At 44.5% G+C, this 25,165-nt stretch overlaps 3 protein-coding genes and 2 pseudogenes across 3 annotated transcripts in view; 1 reads left to right on the top strand and 4 right to left on the bottom strand.

Annotated features, from left to right (window-relative positions):
• Positions 1 to 25,165, bottom strand: part of DNALI1 (dynein axonemal light intermediate chain 1) — a 264,733-nt gene that overhangs the window by 7,514 nt on the left and 232,054 nt on the right. The window contains exons 2-4 of the mRNA XM_050800360.1: positions 3,133 to 3,255; positions 2,454 to 2,599; positions 184 to 353 (exon numbers count right to left, since the gene is read on the bottom strand). Of these exons, the coding sequence (XP_050656317.1) occupies positions 184 to 353; positions 2,454 to 2,599; positions 3,133 to 3,213 (397 nt within the window). The 5' untranslated portion in view covers positions 3,214 to 3,255. The remainder of the gene's footprint in view (positions 1 to 183; positions 354 to 2,453; positions 2,600 to 3,132; positions 3,256 to 25,165) is intronic.
• Positions 1 to 25,165, bottom strand: part of UTP11 (UTP11 small subunit processome component) — a 594,364-nt gene that overhangs the window by 471,335 nt on the left and 97,864 nt on the right. The gene's annotated exons all lie outside the window — the stretch shown is intronic.
• Positions 3,641 to 4,253, bottom strand: LOC126961148 (40S ribosomal protein S27-like; annotated as a pseudogene).
• SNIP1 (Smad nuclear interacting protein 1) lies at positions 5,894 to 23,229 on the top strand. Its single transcript, XM_050799786.1, has 4 exons — positions 5,894 to 6,193; positions 7,456 to 7,558; positions 19,305 to 19,903; positions 21,760 to 23,229. Exons 1-4 carry the CDS (start codon positions 5,970 to 5,972, stop codon positions 22,022 to 22,024), a joined length of 1,191 nt encoding a protein of 396 aa, XP_050655743.1. The 5' UTR covers positions 5,894 to 5,969; the 3' UTR covers positions 22,025 to 23,229.
• Positions 14,681 to 15,656, bottom strand: LOC126960795 (ferritin heavy chain-like; annotated as a pseudogene).

The raw sequence follows: 25,165 nt of genomic DNA, 5'->3' as shown, positions 1-25,165 counted from the left end.
CTTCAGCTGGGAAGGGGAAGAGGGCAGTTAGCTGTTGCTGGGTGGGTCAGGCAGGGGGAGAAAAGGGGATTCCAGTATGAGATGGGCTCCAGCTCTAGGGTGCTCAGGCTTGGATCGGTGCTGAAGGTGAAGGGAAGGGAGCAGTAGGGTGTGTAGTGTCCACCCCTCACCTGGCTCACTCACCAAAACACTGTGAGTAGAGTTCCCTGCGGACAGGGCAGATGCCTGTTTCCCTGGCCTGCCGCTGCTGCAGCTTTAAATCTAACTGCTCCTGGAGGTGCACCACGTCCATCCTGGTGCTAGGGGTGCTGGACACCTGCTGGATCCATAGCTGCGTGTCTTCCACCCACTCCCTGTGGCAGACACAGCGAGATTGAGCAAAACCCATTGACTCGAGGGTCCCCAGCACATGAGCAGAGAGGGCCCTTTGAGCCCTCTGCCTGAGCAGCAGTGAGGGGCAGCTTTGCCACCAACCCAGAATCCTCCATCCCTTGGGATGTGAGGTTCCAAAGCCACACCCGCTATGCTGCCTCCGTAGGGACCTCGGGAATGGGTAGGTAGTGGACAATTTCCACCACGGCAATGGGCCTCTGTGAAATCATTCCCCACCATTTCAGATCTTACCTTCCTAACATGTCGAAGACCGATTTATGGTTGTTGCTTGATCTGAACAGTAGGAACTACCCACCAACTTATGGGGTGGGAAACACAGGACATCATGAACCTTGTGTGAGTGAGAAAGAGGCAGATGTGTGTATCAGGGGTGGGGAGGTTCGTGAAGGTGTGTGCCTGCATAGGCCCCCACAATGAACCTTGTGGCAGAGATGGCCAGGTTGTGGAATCACATGGAGGAAGTTTGAAGGCAAAACTACCATGGGGGAGAGGATTTCTGCATCATTGGTGGGAGGGAATCAACTGAAAAGTGACCCCCATCCTTTGACCTCCACCTCAGAGGAGATGACAGTCTGTCTTTCACTATTTTCCCTTTTCCTCATAGCCTTACAAACTGTGCTGTCAACTTATTACATAAAAATAGATGAAAAGGCATGTTGCTGCAGAAGAAAAAAGCAAGAAGAGGAGATCATGTTGGGCAGGGGTGCTGTGCTATGGCGAATTCTCAAGGAGAGCCTCCTGGAAGAAATGACATCTGAGAAAGACCTGAGTGAAGAAATGAAAGGAACCAGGAGAATATCAAGGGAAGAACATCTTTGGCAGTGAAAACACCAGCTGTCAGGGCCCTGTGATGGGAGAGTGAATGAGGCATTTCAGAAATAGCAAGTGAGGGCCGGGCGCGGTGGCTCACGCCTGTAATCCCAGCACTTTGGGAGGCCGAAGTGGTCAGATCACGAGGTCAGGAGATCAAGACCATCCTGGCTAACACGGTGAAACCCCATCGCTACTAAAAATACAAAAAACTAGCCGGGCGTGGTGGCGGGCACCTGTCGTCCCAACTACTCGAGAGGCTGAGGCAGGAGAATGGTGTGAACCCAGGAGGCGGAGCTTGCAGTGAGCCAAGATTGCGCCATTGCACTCCAGCCTGGGCAACAGAGTGAGACTCTGATTTTTAAAAAAAAAGGAAAGAAAAGAAATAGCAAGTGAGGCCCCTGTGGATTCAGCACAGTGAACAGTGAACAAGAAACAGAGTAACAGGAGATAAGGTCAGGGATATATCATAGGCTAGATCATGCCACATCTTCCAGGCCATTGTAAGGACTTTTGATTTTAGTCTGAGATGGGAAGCCATGAAAGAGTTTTGGGCAGAGACTGGCATGATCTGACTTATGACTTAGGGGCTGTATGGAGGATAGATTTCAGGAGCAGAGTGGAAGCAGTGTTTTCAGACAGGAGACCATTGCAGCAGTGCGAGTGGCCACCAGTGACGAGAAGCAAGATGATGGAAGCAGAGGTGGTGAAAAGTGGTTGGATTTGGCAAAGAATTTGAAGGTGGAGCCAAAAGAATGTGACGAAGGATAGGACACATGCTGTGAGAGTGACCAAAAGGAATGAAAGGTGGTTTGAGTCCCTACTAAAAAGTTCTCAGAAGACGGGGGAAGAGCAGACTTGGGGAGGAAGAAATTGCAATTTAGTTTGAATATGTTGAGTTTGAGATGTCTATTAGATAGCTTCATGAAGATAATGAGGAAGTAGAAGACTACATGGGCCTGGAGTTTAGTGGAGAGGACAGGGCTGGAAATACACATTTGGGAGCCATCGGCACATAGGTGGTATCTAAAGCCATGAGATTGGGTGACAGCATGCAGGAAACAAGGGTAGATTGAGAAGAGGTCTCCCACCAGCCTGCCAGGATCCAGCCATATGTAAGTTCTAGGAGCTCTGTGATACTGGGAGAAAACCCCAGCCAGGAACGGAGGCAGAGTGCCTCCTCCCACACTCCCAAAATCCACGATGCAAAAGCCTAGGCCTTCTCCCAGCCACTGCTCCTACTTTCTTACCTTGGGGGTAGTATGGCATTCAAGATTTCTTCTGCTTGCTTTGTAGGATCTGGGACACAGGGAGCTGAGGGGAGCTTGGTCTTGGGTAGCTGTGGGGCTGAACCTGAAGGTCCAGGCTGCTGGGGGCTGACTTTCAGTAGCCGAGCCTGAGATGAAGGCACAGGTGAGGGCAGGAAATGGTTCAGGAGCTCAGCTCCACACATTCCCAACCTGTAGATTGCTCCAGGTCTTCCGCACAGTCCTCCCCTCTTCCTAGCCTACTTTGGGTCGGTCTTCTCAGCAGAAATTATGTCACAGAGCTGAAGGAGGCCATGAAGTCTGGTCCCAACTCAATGCTTGAACAAGTGTTTCTGGCACATGTGCTCAGGCATGTGCTTTCACACCTCTGGTGATGGGGAAATCACTACCTCGTCTATTCTTGGATCCGGGTACCATGAAGAAGAGTGAGCCCCATCCATCTCCCTGTGACCTCCTTTCCCATCCTAAATCTGCCCTCTGGGGTCACACCCAACATCTGGGCTTCCTATACAATCCTCTCACCCTCCTTCTCCGACTTCCCAATTCCCTTTACTTCCAGTCGCTGCAATCCCTGTCCCTTGAGATTGCTGACCCTCAGTGCGGGAACGTGTCTTTCCCCATCGGAGTTTCGAGGCTTTGTCCCCTGAGGCCCCGTCCTTACCTTGGGGCTCCGTTTCTCCGTGTTCCGGCTCACCAGTACAGGGGTGTCGTACTTGAGCAAAGAATCTGCGGGGGGAATCATGGCGGCGGCGAGAGTAGCAGCCCAGCAGCTGCCCCGTCCAGTGTGGGCCTTGTTTGCCGTCACCATGGAAACCGCCCCTCACTCCCGCCCCCGCGCTTCTTGGCCTGGGCGGAGCTTCGAAGTGGGGCGGGGCCAACAACCGGCGAGTTTCATTCTGTGCCTCCTGGGCGGAAACCTCTTGTTCCTGGCTTCTTAGGCCTTCTGCTCACCGGTTCGTCTCTGTACTCTCGGAAGCAAGGAAAACGGCGGTTCGAGTCCCTGCGCTGCGTCTAGCTCGCGATTTGAATGAAGTGGGCAGATCACCTTTGCTGTGCCCCAATTTTGTCACCTGAAAAACAGGAGTCATCTCCTGACTCCTCATGAAGGATTAAGGGACAATTCCCAGAGGAAGTCATCTGGAGTTCCTAGGTTTTCTGAAGGGTTTTTTTGTTGTTGTTGTTCCCAAAATGTGTTTATTGAGATTGTTTCCCACTCATCTTGATTCAGGGTGCTTTTAGTGCTGCTTCCTCCTGAAGGAACATCCTTCTGTATGCCTTACTTTTCCTCCCGTAGGCTGGCAGAGGACAGTGGAGCAGCCAACACACAAAACTGCCGTTTGTGCATGGCTAAAGACTGGTGATTTTATAGCATCCTGGGCATTTCACATCCATGAAGTAGGAATTGGGGCTCCGCACCAGGCGTTTCTTCTTGTGTTTCCTCTTCTCTTCGGGGAAGGGATGAAGGAGATCCTTTGCAAGAGGCATGTTCTCGTGGGTAGGTCGTTACCGCCAGAAAGGGCTTGTTTTGTTTTTTAAATTGAGATGGAGTCTCGCTCTGTTGCCCAGGCTGAAGCGCAGTGGGGTGATCTTGGCTCACTGCAACCTCCACCTCCCAGGTTCAAACGATTCTCCTGCTTCAGCCTCCCGAGTAGCTGGGATTACAGGTGCCTGCCACCACATCTGGCTAATTTTTGTATTTTTAGTAGAGATGGGGTTTCACCATGTTGGCCAGGCTGGTCTCGAACTCCTGACCTCATCATCCGCCTGCCTCGGTCTCCCAAAGTGCTGGAATTACAGGCGTGAGCCACCGCGCGTGGCCTGAAGTATTTTTCTAATTAAATGGAGAAATGACAATGTAGGAGCCAATGGGAAACTTCCCCTTTGCCCCCTGAGGAGTCGCTCAAAAATCAGTTCACAAAAGGCAGATTAATTGGAGAAAAAGCATACGAATGTATTTAAAGTGTATACACGGGGAGAATCACAGCGTGATTACCCACCCTGAAAGGGGTTCAGAAGCTTATATATCCTCCTGGTAAAACAGACTTATGAGGGTGGGAGAAGGAGGAATTCTGTTCAGGGATTACTAGGCAGAATGAATTAATAAGGGAACATAGATACATTTGTAAATAGTTTTTTGTTGTTTTTTTGTTTTGGTTTGGTTTTTTTGAAGACAGGGTCTCACTCTGTAGCCCTGGCTGGAGTGCAGTGGTGCCATCACGGCTCACTGCAGCCTCCAACTCCTGGGCTCAAGTGATCCTCCTATCTCTGCTGGGACCACAGGCACGAGCCACCAGCCCCTGCAAAATTTAATTTTTGTAGAGACAGAGTCTTGCTATGTTGGGCAGGTTGGTCTGGAACTCCTGGCTTCAAGCGATTTTCCTGCCTTGGCCTCCCAAAGGGCCGGAATTACAGGCTGCAGCCTCCGTGTTCGGCTGTAAATAGCTACTTTTGACAGCATAACGGTCTCTGGTCAGGTGTGATTACATTCTTGGGAGGAGAAGAAAGAAACAATTATTCCTTTTGGTAGTCTGTATCTTAGGCAGATAAAGACCTACGCTTTGGGAGAGACGGTGGGCACCGGGAAGGAACATTGAGGCTTCTTCAGTTCGGCATGTCAGCGCGCCATATTTTGGGGTTTCGATTTCTGAGCCCCAACAGCATTGCAAAAAGTTCAGGAAATAGAAGAGGAAAAGCTAATGATTTGCCCACGGGTTATCATCTCTGATTGCATTTCCATGTCTTCCTCCCTTCTATTTCCAAATGTAAATGTAATTATGGTTTGCGCACAATTTTGTATCCTGCTTTGTCGTTAACAAGTCAGGGTTTTTAAAGTTTGTAAATGGTTCACTAATGGCCACATAACACCCATTAATTTGGCTAACTTCCCTACTGCTGGGTATTTACATTGTTTCCACGTTTTGTAATTACCAGTAATGTGGCAACAAACAGTCTTGAGAGGTTTGCTTTTTCCCAGTTTTTTGTTGTTATTGTTGTTTGTTTGTTTTTGAGACATCTCGCTCTGTCGCCCAGGCTGGAGTGCAGTGGTGCGATCTGCGCTCACTGCAACCTGCGCCTCCCGGGTTCAAGCGATTATCTTGCCTCATTCTCCCGAGTAGCTGGGATTACAGGCGCGCGCCACCACACCTGGCTAATTTTTGTATTTTTAGTAGAGACGAGGTTTTGCCATGTTGGCCAGGCTGTTCTCGAACTCTTGACTTCAGGTGATCCGCCAGCCTCGGCCTCCCAAAGTTCTGGGACTACAGGCGAGAGTCACCACGCCCAGCCAGAAGTTTGTTTTTGAAACTTGAAACTCCCGCCACCCAAGCCGGTCACTGTGCCTACGCCCACTAGGCAGTAGTCACGTGTTTAATATCTGCCGCGAGGATTTCTGGGAGGTTGGGCACCCCGGAAGCGGAAGTCCAGGAGTCAAACTCGTCATTTCCTTCAGCTAGAGGAGCTCAACGGATCTGTTTTCTTTCGCTCAGCCAAAATCACAGAATGAAGGCGGTGAAGAGCGAACGGGAGCGAGGGAGCCGGCGAAGACACCGGGACGGGGACATGGTGCTGCCGGCGGGGGTGGTGGTGAAGCAGGAGCGTCTCAGCCCAGAAGTCGCACCTCCCGCCCACCGCCGTCCGGACCACTCCGGCGGTAGCCCGTCTCCGCCGACCAGCGAGCCGGGCCGCCCGGGCCACCGCGGGAACCGAGCCCGAGGAGTTAGCCGGTAAGTGGGGGAGCAGCCCAGGATGGACGTTGGGTTGGGCTCATTCAGAAAGGCGGGCAGGGCTAGCATCCGAAACAGGTTTTGAATGCTGGGCGCAGCAGCCCGGACTTAATCCTGAGGGACTGTTGAGAGTGATCCAGTCGTGCTTGTGTTATGCTTGCTCTGTCACTTGCTTTATAGCTCGGTGTTCAACGCCTAATGACACACCGGCAGGATCCCACTCCTTCATTCTTGTGTCCCCAGCACTTCGAAGAGTGTAGCCCAACAGATAGCACTGATAATCTGTTAAATTGGAATGAGATTTTCCCCATCCCGCCCACAAATGGAGTGTGGGCCTTGTCTTTCCAGTTACCTGCCAGAAAGGTTTTCACATCGAGGTCTAGGCGAGCTACCTAACAGAAACTGGAAAAATAAAAATAAAAAAAGTTACTTCTTGCTAGACTCATTTATTTATGCATTCATTCACCATAGTTTTACTGAGTGCCTATTTTAAGTGTGAAAGACTGCCCTAGGTATTGGGGCTGCAAGGGCGATTCAGTTAGATGATCTTCACCAGTGCCAAATTGGCTGTGCTCTAACCCTGAGACAGATGATTAAAAAAAAAAAAAAGTTTCAATAACAAGTATTATTGATAGGTTATAACAGTAATGTGATAGAGATTGGAGAGAAGAGGGAGGAGGCCTCTCTAAAGAGGTGCCATTTGAGTCCAGACCTGAGTGATAGGAATGATTCAACCTCTTAAAGATCCAGGCAGAGGAAACAACATCTGCAAAGAACTTGAAGTAGAATGAATTATGATTGAAATGGGAAAAAGCCAGTGTCGGTGGAGTATAGTGGTCAAGAAGGTGGGTGGTAGGAATGAGATGGCATAGGGAGGAAGTAGAACCACAGGATGGAGGGATTGTTCCTGATGCTAGGGTAGGGGTGTTGGTAGTGAGGGATAAAGAATCAAGGGTGACTTCCGGATGGTGATGCCAGTTAGCAAGATGGCAAGGAGTAGGAGAGGAAAGGTTTTTGAAGGGTTGGAAATTAAGAGTTTTGTTACCTAAGTGAGAAGGTTCAGTAGACAATTGTCTATGTGAGTATGGAATGCAAGGGAGACGTTAGAGCTAGGAAAATGAACCTCGTGACTCCTTTAATGTGATTGGCAGATACCTTCACAAAAGCAGTGTTTGTGTTAGTAGGTAAGCCTGATACTGGAAGCTAATTTTTATGGGGGAAGGGAAATTGCGATAAAATCCTGTGTACCATGCTCTGTATAGGTCCCCACCCAAAAAGAAAAACAAGTCCTCAGGGAGAAGAAGCAAGTCTCCTCGGAGTAAGAGAAACCGAAGTCCTCACTACTCAACAGTCAAAGTGAAGCAGGTAAGTGGATTGGGGTGTTTTGATGTTGGGTCCAAATTGAGAGCCTTTTCCTATCACAGCTAAAGAGGGCTGTGTGTGTGTGTACTGTGTGTGTGCGCGTGTGTGCACGCACACTCGCCTACATCTCTACCTGTACCTCCAATGGGCTTTTCTGAAAACTGGGTGTATTTCTTTTTTCTGCTTGTTTGCTTAAATTAAACTTTTTATTTTGAGATTATTATTGGTTCACATATGGTTGTCAGAAATAATTCAGGGAGATATACTCTTCCTGGTTTCTCCCAGTGGTAGCATCTATTCATAATAGAACTGTGGTACAATATCATCATCAGAATATTGACATCGATATAGTCAAGATAACATTTCCTTCACCACAAGGAATACCTCATGTTGTCCTTTTGTAGCCACACACACTTATCTCCCACTTTTATCCTTCCTTAACTTCTGTCAACTTCTAATCTGTTCTTCATTTCTATAATTCTGTCATTTCAAGAATGTTATGTAAGTGGAATCATACAGTATGTAACCTTTAGGATTGTCTTTTCTCACTCAGCAGAATCCTTTGGAGATTGATTCAGGTTGCAGCTCTCAGTAGTTTGTTCCATTTCATTGCTGAGTGGTATCCATATGGCATGGATTTAGCCACTTACTCATTAAAGAACATCTGGGTTGTTTCCATTTTTTGGCTATTACACATAAAGCTGCTATATACACATTTGTGTACAGGTTTTTATGTGAACATAAGAGTTCATTTCTCTGGAGTGCAATTGCTGGATTGTACGGTAGTTGCAGGTTTAATTCTTTTAAGAAATTGCCAGACTGTTTTCCAGAATGGCTGTATTAGTTTCCTAGGGCCACCATAATGAAATACCATAGAGTAGGTGGCTTAAACAACAGAAATTCATTTTCCTGTAGTTCTGGGGCTAAAAGTCAAAAATTAGGGTGTTAGCAGGTTTGGATTCTCCTGAAAAAAATCCTCTTTCCTCGGCTTGCAGATGGCTACCTCTTTGCTGTATCCTTAAATGATCTTTTTTCTGTCCTGGTGTCTTTTCTCAGCCATATTGGATTAGGGCCCTGCCCTCATTTTTTAACTTAATCAGCTCTTTAAAGACCTTATCTCCAAAAACAGTTATTAATACATTCTGAGGTACTTGGGTTTGGTACTTTAACTTGCTAATTTTGGAGAGTACAGTTTAGTCCGTAACAGTGGCTGTACCATTTTATATTCCCACCAGCAATGTATGAATGATCCAGTTTCCCTGTATCTTTATCAGCATTTCAAGTTATCACTTTATTTTAACCATTCTGATAGGTGTGTAGTAGTATTTCATTGTGATTTTAATTTGCATTTTCCTTTTTTTTTTTTTTTTTTTTTTTTTGAGACAGAGTCTCGCTCTGTCACCAAGGCTGGCTTTGTGTGTGTGTGTGTGTGACCTGGACTGGAGCACAATGGCGTGATCTTGGCTCACTGAAATCTCCCCTTCCCGGGTTCAAGTGATTCTCCTGCCTCAGCCTCCCGAGTAGCTGGGATTACAGGTGCCCACCACCACGTCCAGCTAATTTTTTGTATTTTTAGTACAGATGGGGTTTCACTATGTTGGCCAGGCTGGTCTCGAACTTCTGACCTCGTGATCTGCCCGCCTCAGCCTCCCGAAGTGCTGGGATTACAAGCGTGAGCCACCACACCCAGCCTTGGACGTCTTTTCATGTGCTTATTTGCCATCTGTATGTATCTTCTCAGGTGCAATGTCTCATGTCTTTTGCCTGCTTTTTTTTCTTTTTTTTCTTTGTTTTTTTGAGATGGAGTTTCACTCTTGTTGTCCAGGCTGGAGTGCAATGGCGTGATCTCAGCTCATTTCAGCCTCAGCCTCCCAGGTTCAAGGGATTCTCCTGCCTCAGCCTCCCAAGTAGCTGGGATTACAGGCTCCTGCCACCATGCCTGGCTAATTTTTGTATTTTTAGTAGAGATGGGGTTTCGTCATGTTGACCAGGCTGGTCTTGAACTCTTGACCTCAGGTAATCCACTCACCTCAGCCTCCCGAAGTGCTGGATTACAGCACTTTGCTGTAATCCCAGTATGAGCCACTGCGCCCAGCTGTCTTTTGCCTGTTTTCTAATAGTATTATTTGCTTTTTTACTGTTTAGTTTTTAAGAATTCTTTTTATATTGTAGATACTAGTCCTTTTGGGGTATGTGGTTTACAAGTATTTTTTTCCCAGTCTGTAGCTTGTCTTCATTTTCTTAACAGGGTTTATCTCAGAACAAAAGTTTTTTTTAATTTCAAAGAAGTCCAGCTTATCTGTTTTTCCTTTTATGGATTGTGCTTTTGATGTCATGGCTAAGAACTTTTTGCCTAGCCCTAGATCTCCGAATTTTCTTCTAAATTTTTTTTCTTAAAAGTCCATGATCTGTTTTCAGTTTCTTTTTAGGGTTTTGTTTTTGTTTTTGTTTTTGTTTTGCCTATGAATGTCCACAAACATCAACACCATTTGTTGAAAAGACCATCTTTCCTCCACTGAATTACTTTTGCTCTTTTGTCAAAAATCAGTTGGGCGTATTTGTATAGGTCTATTTCTGGGATGTCTGTTCGGTTCCATTTGTCAGTGTCTGTCATTCTTCCAATACCACACAATCTTGATTACTATAGCTATATAATAAGTCTTGAAATTGTATGGACTGATTTCTCCTGTTTTATTCTTCTTTGTAAAAATTGGTTTAGCTATTCAACTTCTTTTGTCATCCATAACAGTTTTAGAACAATCTTATCTCTATTTTTAAAAAGTCTGGGCAGGTCACAGTGGCTCATGCCTGTAATCCCAATACTTTGGGAGGCTGAGGTGGGCAGATGACTTGAGCTCAGGAGCTCCAGACCAGCCTGGGCAACATGGTGAAACCCATCTTTACAAAAAATGCAAAAATTAGCTGGGTGTGATGCCATGCCTGTAGTCCCAGCTACTCAGGAGGCTGAGGTGGGAGCATTACTTGAGCCTAGGAGGTTGAGGCTGCAGTGAACAGTGATCATACCACCACACTCCAGCCTGGGCGACAGAGTGAGATCCAAAAGAAAAACCTTGCTAGGATTTTGATAGGATTTGTGTTAAACTGGTGTTTGGGGGCAATAATTGACTTTTTACTATGTTAAATCTTCTAATCCATGAACATTGTGTGTTTCCCCTTTTATATAGATCACCTTTGATATATTTTATCAGTCGTAGTTTTCAGCATATAAATCTTATATATATTTCTTTGTGGAATGATTATAAAGGGTATTTTAAATGGGTGTCCACATGTTCATTGCTACTATATAGAAATATAATTCATTTTTGTGTGTTTATCTTAATCCTGTATCCTTGCTGAACTAATTTATTCTAGGTTTTTTTTGTTTTAGATTACTTGGGATTTTCTACATAGACAATCATATCTACAAATAGGGACAGTTTTATTTCTTCCTTTACAATCTGTGTGCATTTTATTTCCTTTTGTTGTTTGCATTAGTCCGTTTTCATGCTGTTGATAAAGACATACCCGAGACTGGGCAATTTACAAAAGAAAGGTTTAATGGACTTACAGTTCCACATGGCTGGAGAGACCTCACAACCATGGCAGGAAGCAAGGAGGAGCAAATCACACAGAGATGGGGGCAGGCAAAGAGAGATAAAAGAGTAATGAGAACAGACACTCTTGCCTTATTCTCAATTTTGAGGGATGATAATTCAATCATCTTTTTTTTTTTTTTGAGATGGAGTCTTGTTCTGTTGAGTGGCGCAATCTCTGCTCACTGTAGCCTCTGCCTCCTGGGTTCGAGGATTCTCCTGCCTCGGCCTCCCAAGTAACTGGGATTAGAGTCTGGGCCAGTCACAGTGGCTCACGCCTGTAATCCCAGCACTTTGGGAGGCCAAGGCGAGTGGATCATCTGAGGTCAGAAGACCAGCCTGGCCAACATGGTGAAACCTCATCTCTACTAAAAATACAAAAATTAGCCAGGTGTGGTGGTGGGCGCCTGTAGTCTCAGCTACTTGGGAGGCTGAGGCAGGAGAATCGCTTGAACCTGGGAGGTGGAGATTACAGTGAGCCAAGATTGCACCACTGCACTCCAGCCTGGGTAACAGAGCAAGACTCTGTTTTAAAAACAAATTTTGAAAGACAAATATAAAACAGTATAGCAACTATTTATATAGCATTTACATTGTATTAGGTATTATAAATAACCTAGCAATGATTAAAAGTATACAGGAGGATGGCCGGGCACGGTGGCTCACGCCTGTAATCCCAGCACTTTGGGAGGCCAGGGTGGGCGGATCACAAGGTCAGGAGATCGAGACCATCCTGGCTAACATGGTGAAACCCTGTCTCTACTAAAAATACAAAAAATTAGCCGGGTGTGATGGCGGGCACTTGTGGTCCCAGCTACTCAGAAGGCTGAGGCAGTATAATGGCGTGAACCCGGCAGGCGGAGCTTGCAGTGAGCCGAGATGGCGCCACTGCACTCCAGCCTGGGTGACAGAGCAAGACTCCGTCTCAAAAAAATATATATATATATATACACACACACACAGAGGAGAATATTCACCAATTTCTATATAAGGAACTTCAGCATCCTGAGATATCTTTTTCGGTTTTGTTTTGTTTTTTGATATCTTTTTTATCCACTGGGGATCCTGGAACCAATCTCCTGAGGATACTGAATGATTACTTTATTCTTTTCTCGACCTCTGAACCACCATTTTTGTGGGTTGGTTTTTTTTTTTTTTGTTTTTTTTTTTAATTTTGTTTTGTTTTTTTGGTGAAGTGTCACTCTGTTGCCCAGGCTGGAGTACAGTAGTGTGCTCTCGGCTCACTGCAACCTCTGCCTCCTGGATTTGAGTGATTCTCGTGCCTCAGCCTCCCCAGTAGCTAGGATTACAGGCACGTGCTACCATGCCTGGCTAATTTTTATATTTTTAGTAGAGACAGGGTTTCACCATGTTGGTCAGGCTGGTCTCAAACTCCTGACCTCAAGTGATCCGCCCGCCTCAGCCTCCCAAAGTGCTGGGATTACAGATGTGAACCACCGTGTCCAACTGAACCACCATTTTTGAAACAAATGTATTCATTACATGCTCATGGTAATAATACAGAGGTATGTAAAATATGAAATGAGAGTATGGTTTACTTCTCTCATCCCCAAAATTGCACCACCTCCTCAACCAAAAAACCTCCACCTCACTGGCCAGAGGTAATCACTATGATATAGACTCTCTGTCCATTATCACATGGCCTTCTCCCATGAATCTCTCTGTCTCTTTTCTTCCAAGGTCACCAGTCACATGGGATTAATGACCTACATTACTCCAGTATGACCTTAATTTATTACATCTGCAGTGACCCTCTTTCTAAATGAGAGGGGAGATAAACATTTGAGAGTCATCTGCATATAGATGTATGTAAAGTATTAGGATTAGATGAAATTACTAAGGAAATGACTGTAGATAGAAGAACAACCAACAAAGGACTGAATCCAGGGGTGATCCAGTGTGAAGAAATTGCAGTGACATCAGCAAAGGAGACTGGAAAGAAAGAGAAGCAAGAGAATCTGGTCACTTGAAGCCATTAGAAGGAAATGTGTTGAGGATACAGTGATTAACTCTGTTAGATGCTGCTGATAGTTAAGTGAAATGAAGACTGAGAATTGGCCACTGGATTTAGCAATGTGGAGGTCATTGGTGATCTTGACCAGCCATTTTACTGGAATAATAAGGGTGAGACCTGATTGGAGGGGTTCAAGGGAAGACAGAGGAGAGGAATTGGGAACTGAGTTTTTTTAAAAAAACTGTTTTCTTTTCTCTTTTCTTTTCTTTCTTTTCTTTTGAGACAGAGTCTCACTCCATCACCCAGGCTGGAGTGCAGTGGTACAATCTCGGCTCCCTGCAGCCTCCACCTCTGGGGTTCAAGTGATTCTTCTGCTCCAGCCTCCCAAGTAGCTGGGACTACAGGCACATGCCACCACATCCAGCTCATTGTTGTATTTTTAGTAAAGACAGGATTTCACCATGTTGGCCAGGCTGGTCTTGAACCCCTGACCTCAAGCGATCCACCCACCTCAGCCTCCCAAAGTGCTAGAATTACAGACATAAGCCACCACACCCGGCCATTTTGACTTCTTACAGTGACTCTTAATCAGGGATAAAGGACATGATAAGATTAGTCCTGGTGAACTCAAGGCAGATAGCGGTGGCAAGCTTGTAAATGTTTTAGAGTAGGAAGGGTGGTTGTCTGAGGCTCTCTCTTGATGCATGTCTTTGCTAGGCTAGGAAGTCTAGAAAAACTTGAGTCCCACTCTGAGCAAGCAGGCCCTCACTTGAGCCCTGTGTATGGCAGGGAGCAGGGGAGGAGGTCCTAGTCCCAGTGCTTCCACTTTTAGGGTATTGTGAATAATGCTGCAATGAACATGGGTGCTCAAGTATCTATTTGAGACCCTGCTTTCATTTGTTTGGGATATATAAACAGAAGTGGGATTGCTGGATCATATGGCAATTCTGTTTTTTAATTTTTTGTGGAACTACTGTACCGTTTTCCACACTAACTGTACCATTTTACATTTTCCCACCAGCAGTGTACAAGGGTTTTGATTTTTCCACATCTTTGCCAATACTTGTTATTTTCAGTTTTTTTATGGTAGCCATCCTAATGGTTGTGAAGTCACCAAGAAAAATTTTTACTTTTTAATTTTATTTTTATTATTATTTTTAGAGATGGGCGGGGGGGGGGGTCTCACTATGTTGCCCAGGCTGGTCTCGAACTCCTGGACTCAAGTGATCCACCTGCCTCGGCCTTCCAAAGTGCTGGGATTATAGGTGTGAGGCACTGTGTCCTACCTGCCTAATCATTTTTATTATTATTATGTATTTTTTTAATTAAGGGCCATGCTAATTTTTGTATCATTCTCATTTTCTGCCTAATCATTTTGGAAGTCTCTTGCTGCTCTCTCTTTTAAAATTTTTAACCTTAATTATCTGCAAACATTTTTGTATGTTACCTAGTCCATAGCAATAAGTTTTTTTTTTATTTTTTTGGTGGGAGATACCAAATGTATTTATTTGAAGGAATGGTACAAATCAAATAACTTAAGTGGGTGTTTTGGTACAATTTATAGAAAAGGCAAAGGAGACCCCAACATGCATGCACTGCCTTGGTGACCAGGAAGTCACCCCATGGCTATGGGGAAATTAGCCTAAGGCTTAGCTTTCATTATCACTGTCTCCCGGGGTATACTTGTCAAAGAGATATTCTGCCAAGCCAGATTTGGGTGCCCCCATCTTGCGCAAGTTGGTCACGTGGTCACCCAATTCTTTGATGGATTTTACCTGCTCATTCAGGTAATGTGTCTCAGTGAAGTCACACAAATGGGGGTCATTTTGTTGGTGGCCAGTTTGTGCAGTTCCAGTAGTGACTGATTCCCATGTTTTTCCAAATGTAATGCACACCCCATTGCATTCAGCCCGCTCTCCCAGTCATCATGGTCTGGTTTCTTGATACCCTGAAGGAAGATTTGGCCATCTCTTTGGCTCTGCATCTTCATTAGTTTCTCGGCATGTTCCATCTCCTCATGAGACTGGTGAAGAAAGTACTTGGCAAAATTCTTCAAAGCCACATCATCGTGGTCAAAGTAGTAAGACATGACAGGTAGATGTAGGAGGCGTAGAACTCCAGGTTGATCTGGCGGTTGATGGTGGTAGTTCTGGCTCACCTGCGAGGGGGACGCGGTCGTGGTGGCAGTGGCTGCGTGGCAGTGACTGCATGGCGCTGGACTGGCGACGGGGGCCTTGGGACCGTCAGAGGGCCCAGTGAGGAGGTGACAGAGGGCTAGCTATGGGCGGCCAGCCGGGGTGGGGGACAAGAGCCCGGTTCCGTCCAAGCACTCTTGAACCAGGAAACCCCGGCGACTCTCCACAAAGAATGTCTCATTTTTTCTTTTTAAAATAAAAAAATAATAATAAAATTTTGTACATGAATGAAGTCCTTGGGGATCTACATCTATAAGACTTGTTTCTTTTTTTTTTTGAGATGGAGTCTCTGTCATCCAGGCCGGAGTCCATGGCACAGTCTCGGCTCACTGCAACCTCTGCCCTCCGAGTTCAAGCGATTCTCCTGCCTCAGCCTCCCAAGTAGCTGGGATTACAGGCGCCCGCCACTGCGCCTGGTTAATTTTTTGTATTTTTAGTAGAGACGGGATTTCACCATCTTGGCCAGGCTGCTCTTGAACTCCTGACCTCATGATCCACCCGCCTCGGCCTCCCAAAATGCTGGGATTACAGGCGTGAGCCACTTTGCCCGGCCTCTTGTTTCTTTTTTTTTTTTTTTTTTTTTTTTTTTGAGATGGAGTCTTGCTTTGTCGTTCAGGCTACAATGCAGTGGCGCCATCTCTGCTCACTGCAACCTTCACTTCCTGGGTTCACGCGATTCTCCTGCCTCAGCCTCCCAAGTAGCTGGGATTACAGGCATGCACTACCACACCTGGCTAATTTTTGTATTTTTAGTAGAGACGGGGTTTCACAATGTTGGCCAGGCTGGGCTCGAACTCCTGACCGACCTCAAGTGATCTGCCCCCCTTGCTCTCCCAAAGTGCTGGGATTACAGGCGTGAGCCACCATGCCCACCCTATAAGACTTGTTTCTGCTGCCTCTCATGCTCAGTGGCTTGTTTCCATTTCCTTGTGTGTGTCTAGTGTTCTTTAGTATTTGAGCCCATGCTTAGAGCTCAAATCTGTTTTTTTTTCTTACCCCACTTTGGAGATTTTTTTCTCATTGGAGATTTTGCCTTGCTTATTGACAGCCCAACAATACATTAAAAATTTAATAAGTATCTAGTTAAATTATAGTGGGAACATCTCTCCAAGTATTTCATCTGCCAAGTCTATATATAGAAATATCTGGTCTTATTGTGAAACTTGCCCCTTCTCTTTTTTCCCCTCTCATTTAACAATATATTAGATATCTTTCTATGTCATGATCTCATTCTTTTTCATGGCTGTGAAGTATTCCTTTGTATGAATAGATAATAATTTAACCATTCTACCGTTGCAGGACATTAAGTTGTTTCCAGTTTTTTTATTATGAAATTACAGTAAACACATTGATATGTATGTGTTTGTGCGTTTCTGCTAGTATTTCTGTAGGATTGATTTCTATAAGGGGCATTAGTGGTTGATGAGATTTTGATTAAATACTGTCAAATTGACCTAAATAGGCTATGCTAGTTTATACCTGTACCAGCAGTGACTGAAAATACCCATTTTCCTGTGCCTTCCTTTTTGACTGTAGATATTATTGATCTTTTTAATTTTACTAATTCAAGGAGAGAAAATTCATGTTTCTTTTAGAATTTGATGCATTGGTTATTAGGTTAAGCATATCTTCATGCATTTATTGGACATGTATTTATTGGACATGTATTTCTTTTTTCTTTTTTTTTTTTTGAGACAGGGTCTCTGTAGCCCAGGCTGGACTGCAGTGGTATGATCAGCCTCGACCTCCTGGGCTCAAGTGATCCTCCCACCTCAAATTCTAGAATAGCTGTAATTTTAGATTACAGGTGCATGCTGTCATGCCTGGCTGATTTTTGTATTTTTTGTAGAAGTGGGGTTTTGCCGTGTTGCTCAGGCTGGTCTAAACTCCTGAGCTTAAGCAATTCTCCTGCCGTGGCTTCCCAAAGTGCTGGGATTACAGGCGTCACCCACTGTGCTCGGCCCTTGGACATTTATTTCTTCTGAAAATTGTTCATTTTTCTTTCCTTTTTTATTTTTGAGACAGAGTCTTGCTCTGTCATCCAGGCTGGAGTACAGTGGTGGAATCTCAGCTCACTGCAACCTCTGCCTCCTAGGCTCAAGCAATCCTCCCACCTTAGCCTTCTGAGGAACTGGAACTACAGGCATGCACCACTGTGCCCAGCTGATTTTTGTATTTTTAGTAGAGACGGGGTTTCACCATGTTGCCCAGGCTAGTCTCAAACTCCTGGGCTCAAGCGATCCATTGCCTTGGCCTCCCAAAGTGCTGGGATTACAAGTGTGAGCCACTGGCACCTGGCCATTTGTCAGTTTCTCTGTTGAATTGTTTCTTATTGATATAGTAATATACAGTAGTCCCCCCTTATCTGTGGTTTCACTTTCTACATCTGAAAATATTAAATGGAAAACTCCAGAAAAAAACAACTCATAAAGTTTAAATTGGTCACTATCCTGAGTCATTTGGTGTAAACTTGTGCTGTCCCACCAGGAACATGAATCCTTCCTTTGTCTGGTGTATCTGTGCTGTATGCGCTACCTGCCTGTCCGTCACTTAGTTGTCATCCTGGTTATCAGATAACTGTTGCAGTTTGCAGTGCTTGGATTCAAGTACCTTTATTTTATTTAGTAGTGGCCCCAAAGTGCAATAGTAGTGATTTTGGCAATTAGGAAGGCTAAAGAGAAGCTGTAAAGTGCTTCCTAAACGAAAAGATGAAAGTTCTCAACTTAAAAAAAACTTTTCAAATCCTATATTGAAGTTGCTAAGATCAATAGTAAGAATGAATCTTCTATTGTGAAATTGTGGGGAAGGAAAAAGAAATTCATGCTAGTTTTGCTGTTGTATTTCATACTGTAAAAGTTACAGCCACAGTTCGTAAGTGCTTAGTTAAGATGGAAAAGGCATTAAATTTATGGGTGGAAGATGTGAACAGAAATGTGTTACGTTTGATGGCAGTCAGGTTCAGTACTATCCGTGGTTTCAGCCGTCCACCATACTTAGAATGTATCCCCCTAGGACTACTGTCTGGTTTGTGTTGCAGACATTTTCTACCAGGCTGATTTTTTTTCTTCTTTTCTTTTTTTTTGAGAAGGAGTTTCACTCTCGTTGCCCAGGCTGGAGTGCAATGGCGCGATCTCGGCTTACTGCAACCTCTGCCTCCCAGGTTCGAGCGATTCTCCTGCCTCAGCCTCCTGAGTAGCTGGGATTACAGGCATGTGCCACCACACCCGGCTAATTTTGTATTTTTCAAAGAGATGGAGTTTCACCATGTTGGTCAGGCTGATCTGGAACTCCTGACCTCAGGTGATCCACCTGTCTCGGCCTCCCAAAGTGCTGGGATTATAGGCATGAGCCACCGTGCCTGGCCTAGGCTGATTTTCAATGCTGTCTTTTTCAAGAAATCATGGTATGTTTCTCCATTTCTTCAGATCTTTAAAAAGCCTCTATTTTAATGAATTTTTACAGATTTCTTCTTATATGTCTTTCATGTTTCTTAAGTTTATTCCTAGGTATTGAATTTTTTTTTAACTGTGGAAGTAGGATTTAAAAACTGTTATATTTTCATTTTTGGCATGAGAGAAAGCTAGCTTCTTTCTTTACATATCTTGTACCTGACTACTTAACTCTTAGTTCTATTTTCTGTATATTCTTCCCTGTAAGTTTGCCCATAGTTACCTTTGTTGTGAAAAGGAGGAAATTATTTTTCTTTCTCCTTTCTGGACTAAATAGTCTCTTGTTTTTAGGGCTCTGGACCTGGGCTTGTGCTATTAGGGCTATGGTTGAATAGCAGCATGGGATATCATTTTTGTGGCCTTGCAAGGGAACATAACCACCAGACATAATCTTATTTCTGTGGGAAATGTTGTTCTAAATGCCAAACTCCAAATTACAAAAGACATTTTGAATATACCTCATTCAAAAAGAACAAGATTTGGGCTGTCTTTAGATTGTGCACTGTGTTAAAATTACAGAATCTGTTTGAATTTCAGGAGCGTGAGGATCATCCCCGGAGAGGACGGGAGGATCGGCAGCACAGGGAACCATCAGAACAGGAACACAGGAGAGCTAGGAAAAGTGACCGGTACAGACACCGGGGCCATTCCCACCAAAGGAGAACGTCTAACGAGAGACCTGGGAGTGGGCAGGGTCAGGGACGGGAGCGAGACACTCAGAACCTGCAGGCTCAGGAAGAAGAGCGGGAGTTTTATAATGCCAGGCGACGGGAGCATCGCCAGAGGAATGACATTGGTGGTGGCGGTAGTGAGTCTCAGGAGTTGGTTCCTCGGCCTGGTGGCAACAACAAAGAAAAAGAGGTGCCTGCTAAAGAAAAACCAAGCTATGAACTTTCTGGGGCACTTCTTGAGGACACCAACACTTTCCGGGGTGTAGTCATTAAATATAGTGAGCCCCCAGAAGCACGTATTCCAAAAAAACGGTGGCGTCTCTACCCATTTAAAAATGATGAGGTGCTTCCAGTCATGTACATACATCGACAGAGTGCGTATCTACTGGGTCGACACCGCCGCATTGCAGACATTCCTATCGATCACCCATCTTGTTCAAAGCAGCATGCGGTCTTTCAATATCGGTAAGTAACATGGAGGAAGAAATTGTAATGTGAGCAGAAACAATTGCTCAGTTAGTTAGGATTACTAAGATTTTTGTTCATACATATACAGAAGAATCCCATACCCCTCATATCTAAAGAGTATTGTTAATCTAACTTCCCTTTAAATAATTGTTTACATATTTATAAGAACATTATACTTTTAATCTATTTTTTGTTCTTTTGTGACAAGGTCTCACTCGGTCACCCAGTCTAGAGTGCAGTGGAGGAAAGACAGCTCACTCCAGCAACCTCTTGGGCTCAAATGATTGTCTCCCACCTTGGCCTCCTGAGTAACTGGGACCACAGGCATGTGCCTCTGTGCTCTACTAATTTTGAAACTGGTTCTTGATAACTTGTGTGGGACATCTGTGATGATTCTCACAACAATCCTGTGAGAAGGATAGGACCGGTTTTTGGTTTTTTGTTTTTGTGAGACGGAGTCTCCTTCTGTGCCCAGGCTGGAGTGCAGTGGCGCGATCTCAGCTCACTGCAACCTCTGCCTCCCGCTTTCAAGCGATTCGCCTGCCTCAGGCTACCGAGCAGCTGGGAATACAGGCGCACGCTGCCACACCCAGGGAATTTTTGTATTTTTAGTAGAGACAGGGTTTCATTGTATTGGTCAGTCTGGTGTCGAACTCCTGACCTCGTGATCCACCCGCCTCGGCCTTCCAAATTGCTGAGATTATAGGTGTGAGCCACTGCGCCTGGCCCATTTTTTGTTGTTGTTGTTGTTGGTTGTTGTTTTGTTTTGTTTTAACATGGTCTCCTGACTTTGAATGGACAAGTATTTATATCCCCATTTGACAGATGAGAAAACTGAAGCCCAGCAAAACCAAGTGACTTGCCTAACAAATGATCACTATAGTACAGTGGTCCCCAGCCTTTTTGGCACCAAGGACCGGTTTCATGGAAGACAGTTTTTCCATGGAACCAGGGACATGGTTTCAGGATTCAAGTGCATTACATTTATTGTGCACTTTATTTTCTAATATTATCTCATTGTAATATATAATGTAATAATTATACAACTCACCATAATCTAGAATCAGTGGAAGCCCTGAGCTTGTTTTCCTGCAACTCGATGGTCTCATCTGGGGGTGATGGGAGACAGCGACAGATCAGGCATTAGATTCTCCTAAGGAGCACGCAACCTAGATCCCACTTGTGCACAGTTCACAATAGGGTTCACGCTCCTATGAGACTAATGGCACCGCTGATCTGACAGGAGGCGGAGCTCAGGCAATAATAATACGAGTGATGGGGAGCAGCTGAAAATACAGATGAAGTTTGGCTTGCTTTCCTGTCTGCCCACTGCTCACCTCTTGCTGTGCGGCCTGGTTCCTAACAGGCCACGGACTAGTACCAGTCCATGGTCCAGGAGCTGGGGACTCCTGCCATAGTAGAACTCTGGCTCAAATATAGCTCCCTTGACTCTGAAGTCCAGGTCCACTGTTTTTTCCCATTTGGACAGGAACTGAAATATATTGGAATATAGGTTAAAGAAACATTGATTATAAACAACAGAAAAAAATGTATTTTCTTAACCACAGCAAGAGACTTTGGATTCTGCATTTCCACCTTTTGATCTTCCATGGATTCTCCCCACCCTCCAGTAACCCATTCTCACCTTTTCTACTAAATATATTTAAACTTCCAATTTCCCTTCCCAGGGCCATGCTTTCCCCTTGATTTCTTTGATTCCCTAGAATTTTAACTTGAATTATGCTCAAGTCAGGTTATTTACATCATCTAGGCTGTCTTAGCAAAGAGCTTCAGAGAGGCTGGATGATCTGAGGCAGAAGTTTGCTCATAGGTTTCTCCTTTTTCTCTGCTAGGCTTGTGGAATATACCCGTGCTGATGGCACGGTTGGCCGAAGAGTGAAGCCCTACATCATTGACCTTGGCTCAGGCAATGGAACCTTCTTAAACAACAAACGTATTGAGCCACAGAGATACTATGAACTAAAAGAAAAGGATGTACTCAAATTTGGATTCAGTAGCAGAGAATATGTCTTGCTCCATGAGTCGTCGGACACTTCGGAAATAGACAGGAAAGATGATGAGGATGAGGAGGAGGAGGAAGAAGTGTCTGACAGCTAACAAACTAAGAACCCAAACTATTGAGACACGTTTTCCTTGTTGGAAGGCTTTGATTGACTCAGAGAGCACTATGGTGGTGGGTCCGACACTATCATGCTCTCTGTAATGCCTCTTACTGCCTTAAGTCTTTCCCCTGTTGCTGACCAGATTGTGTTACCATTTGAATACACTGACTAATGTTTGTTAAACTTTTTCTGTGGCACCTTGGCCACATGCCTGCAGGCATTTGTTTTCGGAACAGTCTCACCAATTACAACACACCGTGTTTTAGTAGAAGCGTTGTGGTTTTAGTTGGTGCTTTCAGAACTGCTGCCTAGGAAACTATAAACCCTTGGTTAAGGGTAAATCATGGCTTGTTCTCTTTGTACAGTTAACTTTATTTATATAGGTATTAAGCTTTGTGGACCAGGTGTTTTTCTTTTGGGGTGAACCCCTGAGCAGAGAATCTTACTAGGCTTTGGTTATCACCAAAACAACCTCCAGTATATACCAAAGCTTTGACCTGGTTGAGCTCTTGAGCTTAGAAGTTGATTTTGCACTTAGTCTTTTGGGGGTGGGAATGTACTGCAGTCAGTAAATGTTATTGACTGTTTAACTTAAACAGATGCTTTATGGCACCTGCTCAAGCCCGTGACTGTACAGAAGGATCCTGGTTGCTACCAGTGGGTGCTGATTCAGCATCACAAGTGACTGAAATTGGCCGTGGATCTGTTCTTTCTGAAAGAATTCCTGATTTCTCCATGGAGCATGTACACAACAGTTTTGATCATATTAACTGTACTTCAGTTTTGCATTTTTATTCAAATGTTATCTCCTTTTTTTTTCTTTGAGAAATAAACTGTCACTGATGTGGCAGGTTCTTTATTCTAATAACGTGTATATGTCTAAAGCAGGTTGTGTTGTTTACATTGTTTCTACACATTTCATCCTTTAAAAATTGTTCAGAGAGGCTGTATTTACCTTCCCAAGGTTGGAAAGCAGGGGAATTTCCCAGTTTCCTAGTTTTCCACCAGAGGAATATGTGTAAGTAGCAAAGTATTCGCTGCTTACATATAGTGTATATGTATGTATATATGTAAATTGTGTGTTAAAGAGCTGATACTGATTTTCATATGACAATGTTAGGCAAAGGCCTCCCTGCATTTGTAGAGCAGGTGTTCATTTATATGTATTTTTGGGATAAAAAAATAAAATTTGTAAATATAGCCCCATTTCAAAGAGTAATGCTTTCCTAGCTTAGAGGACCTTGTGTTCATAAGTCTGTTTGCTGCTAATGGAGCCTTCTGTCAGTACTTTTGAGAAAAAAATAGGTAGCTGTTTTAGAGTGTTGTGGGGAAGGTTATATTGTTGGCCTCCAAGTCAGTAGAATAGCAGACGGTGACACAGAGGTGGGTTGTGGGGAAAGGTGGTGAAGCAGCTCAATCAGTGTTACTACTAATTGTTCCTCTTGGGTTGAGACTTAGGATGCTATTAAATTTTATTGTTTTCATACCCATGTGTGCTCAGGGCTAAAGGTTGGCTAGTGGGAGGGGTAGCTGACTAATGTTCATTCAGAAGAAGTTAAAAGATCCTTTGAAAAGTGAACACTTAATAAGGTCATTAGATGAAACGTAAGTTGGGCCGGGTACAGCACGGTGGCTAATGCCTGTAATCCCAACACTTTGGAAGGCTGAGGTGGGCGGAGTGTAAGACCAGCCTGGCCAACATGGTGAAACCCCATCTCTACTAAAAACACAAAAATTAGCTGGGCATTGTGGCACATGCCTGTAATCCCAGCTACTCAGGAGGCTGAGGCAGGAGAATCGCTTGAACGCGGGAGGCGGAGGTTGCATTGAGCCAAGATCATGCCACTGCACTCCAGCCTGGGTGACAGCGAGACTCTGGCTCAGAAAAAAAAAAAAAAGGTAAGCTGAAGGATGTGTTCTATTGGCCACTACAACTCCAATTTTTTCATTTTGATATGTGCCGTAGATCATATATATGTGCTTATCTGAAGTAGGTTTGTTTGGATGAACTTTTCTCTTGATCCAGACTGACCACTTTCTCTTGAGGATTTAAGCACTAATCTGGTATCTTACCGTAGGGCCTCCTTGTTCAGTTTGTGCTGCAGTAGCATTGCTTTGTGGTATCCTTGAGTTTTGCTACAAACTTCATCCTGGTGGGCACTGTGATAGATGACCACCTTGCCTACATTTTTCAGTAAGAAGACTTAATTATTTAGTCAGTTTTTGTCAGTGGAGGAATGACGTCCTGGATTGAGAAATTCTTTATGCCACATATCTGAGAAAGTGTTTTTTGTGTTTTGTGGGGTTTTTTTTTGTTCGGATGGCGTGTCACTCTGCCACCCAGACTGGAGTGCAGTGGCATGATCTTGGCTCACTGCAACCTCCACCTCCCAGTTTCAAACGATTGTCTTGCCTCAGCCTCCCAAGTAGCTGAGACTATAGGCACCTGTCACCAAGCCCGGCTAATTTATATATATATATAATTTTTATTTTATTTTATTTTTTTTAGGTAGAGATGGGGTTTCACCATATTGGCCAGGCAGCTCTTGAGCTCCTGACCTTGTGATCCGCTCTTCTCAGCCTTCCAAAGTGCTGGAATTACAGGTGTGAGCCACCAGGCCCGGCCTGAGAAGGTGTTGTTTTTTTTTTTTTTTTTTTTGGTCTCGTTTTCCCTTACCCCTTTCTTTGAAGAAAGGGTGTCAAAAGGCATTACCTACCTCTAAAGCCAGATACCACCAGCAGACTTCTTAAAGTGGATATAATCCTAAAGCTTTCTTCTTCAATTAAAATTCATTCTGTTTAGAAGTTCACGTTCATCTTAGCTATTTGGAACTTCTTCATTCTCTATCTTTTCCCCACAGTGGCTGGGCTTGTCTGCAAATCATTGTGTCAAAATCAAACTATTTTCAAAACAGCCCTTTGCTTCTGAGCCCCTCCCCTAAGTCCTCTGTCGGGGTCCACAGTTCTGCAGAGGTATGGGACAGAATCTTCGGATTTTACCCCTTGAGTCTCTTCCTAATCATATCCTGGTTCCCTCATTCTAACATTGACAAAGGATGACTCATTAAGTGCAACTGGTGATGTAACTTTCAAATACTTTTATTGTGTATGTCAGGTTGATTATCATTTGAAACAG

The sequence above is a fragment of the Macaca thibetana genome, chromosome 1 (genome assembly GCF_024542745.1).
Source record: "Macaca thibetana thibetana isolate TM-01 chromosome 1, ASM2454274v1, whole genome shotgun sequence".
Lineage (NCBI taxonomy): Eukaryota > Metazoa > Chordata > Mammalia > Primates > Cercopithecidae > Macaca > Macaca thibetana.
This window is presented reverse-complemented; position numbering and strand designations above follow the sequence as displayed.

Coding starts and splice junctions, on each gene's coding strand:
- SNIP1 (XM_050799786.1), top strand. CDS start 5,970: ATGAAGGCGGTGAAGAGCGAACGGGAGCGAGGGAGCCGGCGAAGACAC. Junction 6,194..7,455: donor CGAGCCCGAGGAGTTAGCCG/GTAAGTGGGGGA, acceptor TGCTCTGTATAG/GTCCCCACCCAAAAAGAAAA. Junction 19,904..21,759: donor CATGCGGTCTTTCAATATCG/GTAAGTAACATG, acceptor TTTCTCTGCTAG/GCTTGTGGAATATACCCGTG.